This window comes from Glycine soja, chromosome 2 (genome assembly GCF_004193775.1).
Source record: "Glycine soja cultivar W05 chromosome 2, ASM419377v2, whole genome shotgun sequence".
In the NCBI taxonomy this organism is placed as follows: Eukaryota; Viridiplantae; Streptophyta; class Magnoliopsida; order Fabales; family Fabaceae; genus Glycine; species Glycine soja.
In genome coordinates, this window is record NC_041003.1 from 43,399,339 (window position 1) to 43,409,391 (window position 10,053).

At 29.1% G+C, this 10,053-nt stretch overlaps 1 protein-coding gene across 1 annotated transcript; it reads left to right on the forward strand.

Annotated features, from left to right (window-relative positions):
- Nucleotides 1–6,028: 6,028 nt before the first annotated feature.
- LOC114396479 (transcription factor DIVARICATA-like) lies at nucleotides 6,029–8,605 on the forward strand. The gene is made up of 2 exons (XM_028358484.1): nucleotides 6,029–7,280; nucleotides 7,617–8,605. The coding sequence occupies exons 1-2, from the start codon at nucleotides 6,841–6,843 to the stop codon at nucleotides 8,101–8,103; spliced, it is 927 nt and encodes a 308-aa protein (XP_028214285.1). The 5' UTR covers nucleotides 6,029–6,840; the 3' UTR covers nucleotides 8,104–8,605.
- The last annotated feature ends 1,448 nt before the right edge of the window (nucleotides 8,606–10,053 follow it).

Below are 10,053 nucleotides of genomic sequence, written 5' to 3' on the forward strand. Positions count from 1 at the left end.
GACAATGAAATGAAGGTTTCGATCTCTTCTCCTTTTCTCTAATGCTTGGAAATCCTAGTAGAGCAACCAGAGGAAAAGCTTGAGGAATCTTAGACAACCACTAGAGATTCCTCTATCGCTGCCAAACAAGACACGTGAGCTCGCTTAGACGTAAGGGATGAGTTTATCGCAATTGAGGTTAGAATGAACATGTGTAGGATCCTTATAAAATTAAATTGGGATTTATTTTCAGATGTTTATTGAATTATAATTTTTTCTTTACGATTATAAATATGATATTGTTGTGTTTGACGGACCAATTGATGTCCTGATGCGAATTGGTTGATAAAATTGAGTACTCTTGATGTTTTTCTATTTTTGACCTATTATTTTGATTCATTGATTTTGATAAAATTGTGTGAAGTTGTCTGAGGGGTTTTACTCCCCATGTTGTGAGAAACATTTTTGTATAAATTGTTTATACTTTGGATAAGATTTGCTAGATTTGCATGATAAATTGTTATATTGAGATTATGAAATTGTGATTTAAATTGTGAATAAGTGACAAATTGAATCTGTGATGAATGGTGAGATACATGTGTATTGAAATGTTGTGTGTATTGAGTTATGAGTTATGAACTCTACAATTATACAATTGTAAGACCTTTTAAGGGTGACGAGTATTGTGATAAGATCCATTGTGGAAACCCAACGAGTTGAATCACTTTGAGGCGCAACGAGTTAGAATGATTTTGAAAATAATTGAGTAGTTCTGTATATGGCATAGTTCATAGGTAAAGTGTATATAATTCATGAGGTGTGATACACATGTTACTTTGGGATTATATCATTGTGATTGAGATCGAGTGTATGTGACAAATTGAGTATGTATTGACTTGTAATATATATGTGCATTGAGATGTTGTGTGCATTTAGTTGTGGGCTATGAATCGTACAATCACACGACTATAAGACCCTTTAAGGGCGATGAGTTAATGCGCAACGAATATTATGATGGGAACCACTATAGGGATCACATTACATATAGGATTGATTCTTAGTATATTTGTTGCATAACACTCGTGTATTGGTCAATATTAATTGATTGAGTGATATTGTGTTTTGATCCTTGAGTACATGAATGATGTAAAAATGAATGAGATGTGTTGTGTTGAGATGTGATGTTGTGCAACAAGTGGTGGAATGGCATGAGATATGTGAGCTATGTTTAAGTAAGTTGTATTTCATTTATATTAGTTAAAAATGTGATAATTCACTCCCGTGTGTTATTTGTTTTTGGATCCTATGATGATTTCAAACTTTGTGTTCGTAGGAGCATATGACTAGATGAATTGCTTTAAGAAACATTGTGCTGAGGGACGTCAGAACACAATGCTCTGATAGGATGTGACATTGAGACATGATTTTTATTTAATTGCGTGATGTGTTGAGCCGAAAATGTTTCTAATAGATTTTATTTGATAATAGTGAAGTGAGTGCAAACATTTTATCTATATGAACTCTTTTTTGTTCATAGAATAAAATCTCATTTTGTGTAATTCCATATTTTCATATATTTTGTCAAAGGCATCAGTATGAGCATATACAAAAATTTGTGAGGCCACCTTGGATTAAATCTATATTTAACAACTGATATAACAAATTTACATAAACTAGTTATAATAAAAGTAAATTATGATATTGGGTAAAACCTTCAACTGAATAACAATTTTAAAAAATTAAATATATTTAGATTAGAAGTCTATATCATATATATATATATATATATATATATATATATATATATATATAAATGGAACTTATAAGATTTTACATTAAAATAAAATTATATTACACATTATTTACATGCATTAAATTTAAATAATACATAGTTTTCAGCTATATAATCATATGGTATTTGTTTATATTTTCCATATTTAAAAAATAGCATTAATGATCAACTTTATGAATAACTTTAGTCTGTTAATTACATTAATATCAAATTTCTACTGCATAAAATTTATTAGATGATATAACAAATAACAAAATATAAAGTACGAGGTAGAGAAATGTAGTTTAGATTGACAAAAATATAGAAAAAAAAATTCGGTGGAGACAAAATCAATAAAATAATTGTATTAATTTCTTATTATTTCTAAAAAATATAGGAAAAATATTATGGAACTCGCTTGAACTTGTCTCGCATCTCATGAAAATAATACGAGAAAAAGAGAAGAAATCTTATTTAAATTGAAAAAATTACACACTTATTACATTAATTAGATACCAAAATTACATATTAAAGAAAATACAAGAATTAAAATTATATTTAAGCCTATATTATTTTAATTTTTCATGATAAAAAATATTATTTTAATTTGTTCATTTTGTATCTTTTTCGTAGATAATCTTAATATTAATTGTGAGCATTCAATCTTACCAATTGTATATGATATTTATCAGTCATTCAAACCCTCTTACTAAATAGTTACGTCAAACCCGTTGTTAAATTGTAGTCAAAGTCTCTTAGATTAAACAAATGACGACGTGTCACCATTTTGTCAGGTAACTTCAACAAAGGTTCACCTTAAGATTAATTAATTAAGAATAAAATTAAGCCTACTTATCATCAATTCAAGGGTTTTGATTGTTTATGAATTAACAAATAAAATACTCCCACATTACCAGATGATAGTGCAGCGTTCTTTTGCAGCCTTTGATAATTTTTATTTTTTGAAAATTATAAATATCATATAGGTTAAATTCATCTGCACGATTTCATTTTTTTTTATAGAATTTTTAATCAGCTCTTTGAATTTTTTTTTAGTTTGATCCATATTTTTTCCAATTGTGTCCTCAAGTCTAATTGTTGTTATAGAAAATTAATTACACATACCTACATACAGTAAACTAATGCTATAAAATGAATACAAGTTTAGGAGCCTAATTAAAAGAAAAAAGTTTCAGGACTTAATTGAAAATTTTATAAAAGTAGAGAGATCGCAAAATAATTAAACCTATTTTACATTTCAATGTTAAATATATTTAATTTTTATTTAATATTTTTATAAAATAACAAGTAGATAAATATGAAAATTTATAAGAGAATACAGTATTATTTCTGGATGTTTAGCCAAAATTAAATGGATAGAAAAACCTTTTTTATTTTATTTTTTATAGCTCACCTGGTTACTGTTAAGGAAGGTCATTGGTTGGTTGGCACAACGGTGGTAAGAGCCAACTAAAAAAAGACACGTGTGACAATCAGAAAGGGTGGGACCCAGGTCCTAGAGATCCTAAAAATACTGCAATTATTTGGAAAGACACCCAATAAGAAAAGGACGTGAATAATGCTGTAACCGTATGTGGGACCCACTGCATCAACTTGCTGTTCTGTGTCATCTACCACCCATAAATCTCAACCGTTGTTTTGGCGGCTACCTCGGGCTTCACCAAAATCTCCTTTAATACTTTTTTTTAGAGTAACAAAAAAATTTAACTTAATTGATTTAACAGGAATTATTATGATTCTCTTTACACATGTTTTTTTATATTTAGGGATAAAAACAAAATTCTTGTTAATATTATGTGTTTATATGCAAAAAAATTATATATTAATGTATTATTTTTCATTTTTATATATAAGACCTAATTATCTAATTTATTAATATTAAGGAAAATTGTTAATTTAGTTGATAATAATAAATTTATCTTAAATTTATAATTTTTTTTCTAAAATTATCATTGTCATTAATATTTTTCTCTCTTTTAATGATTTGTTAATATATTCTCCTCTTTTAATGAAAAGTATTTCTAATATAAAAATAATTAATGTAAAAAATATTATAATTCTTTTTTGGATAAAAATATTATAAACTGAGTCTTATAAAATGAAATAAATATTATTTTAAACTTAGAGTCTTATAAATAAAAACAAAGGGAATATAAATTTACTTACAATTAAGTGTTATACCATTAAGATTCATTTCTAAAAAAGAAAACCAATATATTCTTACTAACCAGGTAAGAAAGCACTTCAAATTAACTTTGTTACAACATCTATAATGCATATTTGCTTATATGAGTTATTTATCATAATTTTATAGATCTTATAATTTTATATAGATTTAAGTATTTTAAATAAAAATTCACTATAATGCTAAGATTGTTAAAGTGAGTACTTAAATTAATTTTGTGTGTTCTATAATGCTTGAAAATATATTATTTATGGTATAATATTTTTAAGCAACAATGCTTATATAAGGAAAAAAAAAACTTAAACAACATTGCTTAAAGTTAAGCAATTCATGTAAGCATCCCCGTTAGAAATGTTCTTATGACATAATATATATATATATATATATATATATATATATATATATATAATACTTCATTTGGTCTCGATTATACATAAAAATATATATTTCATATTTATTAAGAAAATTAATTAATTTCATTAAATTGTATCATTTTTAATTAAAAAAATGAATACTTTTCCTAAATTTTCCATCATTAGAATATGATATCAAATATAAAAAAAGTCTTTGACCTTATTAAATGAAGAATACTCTGGAGAGGATCTCATAAGATGACATAGGTAACTCAAATTTACTTATATTCGAGACAAAAAAATAAGAGACTTCGGTTATTTATATTGGAGAGACAATATATATGTATAATGTGATTTGAAAATTTGATGATAAAAGCATAGTTCACATACATAAATGTTATACTAAGATCTCTAACCTGCCATGTTACAAACTAGAAAACGAAACACGGATCATTAAATCAAAATATATCTTAGTCATTTGGTTGTTTCAAGTTCCCACTCTTGTAAATGGTGTATTAGACCAAAATTGAAAAAATGTGAAGTAAGGGACCAAACACATGTCTATACATAGACATTCTACCATCAAGCATGCATTTAATAGCATGTAATTATTACAATAAATTAATATTATTTACAACAATAATACGATTCTATTGTATTAATTATAATTTATTTTAATAATATTATAAACCATCCTGTAGTTATTTAAATTTCTGAAATTTCACTGCTTAGTTAGACATAATGTCTAAATTAATTTTATTAAAATATTTGGTTAAAAAATCTCAACTCAGTGATTAACAAGTTATGGACTTATGGCCGAGTGCCCTAGTCTAGTCCTATTCCTTTCCTAGTTCAAAAAATAGCCAATTAAAATATCAAGTCAAGTTTAGACCAATTGTATCTGTTCTAATTCATAGTAGTATCATCAAATTTAAAATAATGGTCAAAGTAACATTACATTAATGAAAAATATAATATTTTTTTATCGAGTGAAAAATATTTTATTTAATACATTAAATAAATTATTCTTATTTAATAGTACCTTTTGTGTTACAGTATTAAAAAAAAAACTTCTATGTTAGCAAGTGCTCGTATAAGAAAATTTATTAACACTTGTCTCAGTCTAAATGTGGTTAAAAGCTTGACACTTACATGAAATTTAAGTCTGTCATATTTCTTTCTTTTCTTTTTACTTATTCATTTGTGAAGAAGATTATGCTTTTATTTATCAATGTGTTTATTCATAAATTTAAAATAATACTTAATTACTACTACTATCCTTTTAACCTCGTCCTTACTTTTACAAAATTCATAAATAGAAAAATAAGTTAAAAATTTCAAATTAATTTTAAAAACAAATTAAACAGTTGGCTTAATATGTTTGGACGCTAGTATAAGAAATTAAGAATTGTTGTGTGCTGAATATCATTGACTAGTGCGTAGCAGGTGGCTATTCCATCATTTATGATGAGCTGCCAATCCTCATTTCTTGTCGCAATTCCAACCAATAGAATAAAAGAAAAATTCAAAATGTTCAAAATTAATGAATATATAAACAATTACAATTTGCAAGTCTATGAAGTAAGTAATTTATTAATTATTTATTTTCCTGAAAAATGCACAGAACCGATAGTGTCCATTATCCAGTAAGAGAGACCTTTCTTGCTAAAGTTGCAGACGTAGTCCCCAAAATCACATTATATCCAATCACAGCTCAACAACACCAACTTCATCACTTTTTTTCAGGTGGTTCCTCTCTTTGTTAAAAAAAAAAAGAATTTATTAGCAATTTGTTTAAATTCATTTCTTGAAGCATGGTCACTTGCTTTTCAGCTTGCACTTAGCTGCTCTTTCCTATAATTATTAATTTTTTGTGCTGAATTGGTTTGTTTATTATTATTTCTTCTCTTTTCCTTGTTACACAAACAAGGAAAAAGGGAGAAAGAACAGTTTTTTTTTTAATTTTTGAATAAGTCTTTCTCTACCCTCAGTTGCTCTCATAAACTCTTGACTCTTTCTTCTGTTTCCTAATTCGGTTAACACTTATCAGTTATCACATTCCTTGTGTTTGGCTTCTCTTGCTTTCCCTATTTTATTTTTCTTCTCACTAAAAGTTCCATTTTTTTTTTTTTATATAATTTCTGGGGTTATTATTGCTTTCTGTGATTCTGTCTCAGTTCCTGTTTGGTATCTTAGAGGGAAATTCATTGGGTTTGCAGGGTTTTATCTTGTTAAATTTAGACCAATTGGATAACAGATAATAATCTTCATTCAACATCAATTTCAAGCATTCTCTGATTTTTTATTTTTTTTATCAAGTGGCTCTTTTTCTAGATTCTGATTCCCTTCAAAATGCTTCTGGATTTATCCTTAGACTTGGTATTGTGGTAAAACCTTTCACTTCTGTTATCATTTTCTCTCTTCTGCCTTATCTTCCTCAGTTTCCACTCATCAAGTTTCAATCTTCCTTTGAATAAGCCCAAATTTGATTGTATGAACCAGTAGCTTTTTGCTTGTACAAAATTGAATTGATGAAGTGGGAAAGTATAACCCTCTCTTCTCCTACACCTTGCACTCCAAACTCCAACACCAATTGGTTGGTGATGGAGGATAATAATAGCAGGAGCACAAAATGGACCTCTGAAGAGAACAAGCTCTTTGAAAATGCTCTTGCAGTGCATGATAAGGACACCCCGGATCGGTGGCACAGAGTGGCTGAGATGATTCCTGGAAAGACAGTGGTTGATGTGATAAGGCAGTACAAGGAGTTGGAAGTAGATGTTAGCAATATAGAAGCTGGTTTGATTCCAGTTCCTGGCTATAGTAGCACTGCTACCTCACCCTTCACCTTAGATTGGGTGAACACTCCTGGCTATGATGGGTTTAAAGGATGTGGAAAGAGATCTTCCTCAGTGAGACCGATTGAGCATGAAAGGAAGAAAGGAGTGCCTTGGACTGAAGACGAACATAAGTAAATTTTTTACCTTTTGCGTTTGTTTTGATACATGTTATTTTTATTTGGTAACTTCACATATAGATTTTAATATATGATATAATGATCAACTGGGAATGCATATCTGTTTGAAAGCATGGTGATTGTGTGAAAAGCTAGAATTGGTGGATGGAGTTTAAAGTTAATTAAAGCTAGAGGTGTAGGGACAAGAATTCTGTGTAGATATTAAAGGGTTGGATTTTTTATTTTTTCAAATGATAGCTAGGTCTTTTGGGTGAGTTTGTTAGTTATAAAAAAATTGTGTTCTTTACTTCTAGATTTGGAGTTTGAACTTCCCTTTGATGTTCCCTGCAGATTGTTTCTATTGGGTCTGAAGAAGTATGGGAAAGGTGATTGGAGAAATATATCTCGCAATTTTGTTATTACAAGAACTCCAACACAGGTTGCTAGTCATGCTCAGAAGTACTTCATAAGGCAGCTTTCAGGAGGCAAAGACAAGAGGAGGGCTAGCATACATGACATAACAACAGTGAATCTCACAGAAACCATAACAACTTCTTCAGAAGACACCAATGGATCCTCTTCACCACATGTGCTCTCACAGCAACAACAGCCAAATTCTACTCCTACTACACCAAGAACTCGTTTTCAGTGGAGTAATCAGTCTAACACAGGAGTAGCTGTGACTCTCAACCCTGCTCATGAAAGAGTCTTCATTTCTCATTATGGTGCTAACTCCTTTGGGGTTAAAATTGAGGGACAGAATCTTCATGAGTCTTCTTACTTGCGACCTCAGACACAGAACATGGTTTTCCAAATGCAACAGTCCTCTCAACACTAGTTCCATGCATTATCACTTGTTGTAGTGAATTATTAATGGGCAGAAGTAGAACCAGAATCTTCTGTCCATTTCAATAAGTACAGTGCTTGAGTTGAGCTTTTTCCCCAAGTTCTTATGTGAATACCCTAGATTGTTGGTTAGTTATTATGAACTTGAAGGAAGGTACATACATTTGTTTCTTCAACAAATAAGAACTTCCTGAAAGGAGTGGCAGGCAACCAAGTCCCCAACGTTGGTTTTGGTTGGTTTTTCTATGTTGTCTAAGAATAATGGATTTCAAGCCCCGTGTATAATTAATGAAATGTTTCAACTTAGAGGCAAAGAGGCACTTCAAATAGTATGGGAAAAAAAAGAGGCACTTCAAATTTGATAACTAGTTAAGCATATTTGTATGTGGAGTATACTCTTCCTGCTATTGAATTCAAAGCAAAATATTATTTGAGAAATACATAATGGGATACCTTGGCAATGGTTAGTTAGGTAAGACTAATGTGTATGGTGATATTGTGAATTGAGCTTGATTCCTGCATAATATCCTCTCAGATGAACTTTAACTGTCTTTAAGTATCTTAGGTCCCATGGAGAGTCAAAGATCCTTATTATTGTGATTAAAAATAAAAATAAATGATAATATGCATCAAGAATTTAACAACCCCTGAGCCCCTACGCAACAATAAAGTGATTCCATGACAAGGGTAAATTAAAGTTTATGTATGCCAACAAGTTACTAAAAATAAATATCTTTGGAGCATGATTCACTTTGTGTAACTTTTTGAACTGCGTGGAGATCCTGTGATTTTCTCTAACAGAAAAGGAGTTAACTAATGAGATTTGTAACAAAAAATTAAGTAATAGAACCCACTATTAATATGATGAGACAAAAGTAGTTCAATTTGACATTAAGTTCATAACTGCACCCAAAAGATTGTTTCAATTGAAACCCAAAGAGTATCCTATGTGACTCAATTAGAAGTGAAGATCTCTGTTCCTTTTCCCCATTTTTCGTATTTTTTTTTTACTAAGATGGATCTAAATTTATAATTATGGCCTGGATTCCACTCAAATTTAGGTATTAGAGAATTGAGTGACCTACTTTCTTTTCACGTACCAGGGCGGTGTCCTATTCCTTTGTTAATTCTTGGAATCCTTCTTAAGAATCCCACAAGAAGAGGAAGATTCTTTACAGGTCGATTATTAATTTTTTAATTAGAATAATTTATTGTACTAAGATGGATACAAGAGTGATTAGACGAGCAATATATTCTTAACAAAGCGGATTTGGTCATGTAGGGTAGTAGTAATACTGTGTACACATAATCCAAACAAGCATCATAGTCTTTGTGATTCTATATGTACGGACACTAGCCATTAAACAAAATTTAACTGTTATCTAAGAATGTGTTTGATTTAAAAGAGAAAAATAAAAGATTTTTTTGAATTAAAATAATAGTAAAAAGTGTGAGTCTCACAAATAAAGCACAAGTTTTTTTTTGGTATATTATTTTTCTTCTTATACACAACTTAAATATTTGTCCAAATTGTTGATCTCATCTATGGAGGCAACCTACTGCTTTTTTATTTTGCCAAAATAAATCTTTACCTTTTCTTAATCACATCTCATCACGGATTTATTTTTTATATACTACATGGGTAGGTTTTGGGATTCTATGTTGGTAAGAAAATTCATTGACCACATGTTGAATTTCTTTCAAAAGAAGAATGTATATTCAATTTATATGGTTACTAAGAGAAATAAACCTCTTTCTCTTTTCATAATGGACTTTTTCGAACATAATAATAATATATTCAATTTATTGAACTATCTTCTTATTGATGTATTGCTTTCATTGAGTTCGGATTTCAATCACAATCTAATTTTCTTATTTCTAATGAACTTTTTTTAATACTTTTAGGTTTCTTTTGAAATGGAATGACTGTGTTTGGTTCTTG

Coding starts and splice junctions, on each gene's coding strand:
- LOC114396479 (XM_028358484.1), top strand. CDS start 6,841: ATGAAGTGGGAAAGTATAACCCTCTCTTCTCCTACACCTTGCACTCCA. Junction 7,281..7,616: donor TGGACTGAAGACGAACATAA/GTAAATTTTTTA, acceptor TGTTCCCTGCAG/ATTGTTTCTATTGGGTCTGA.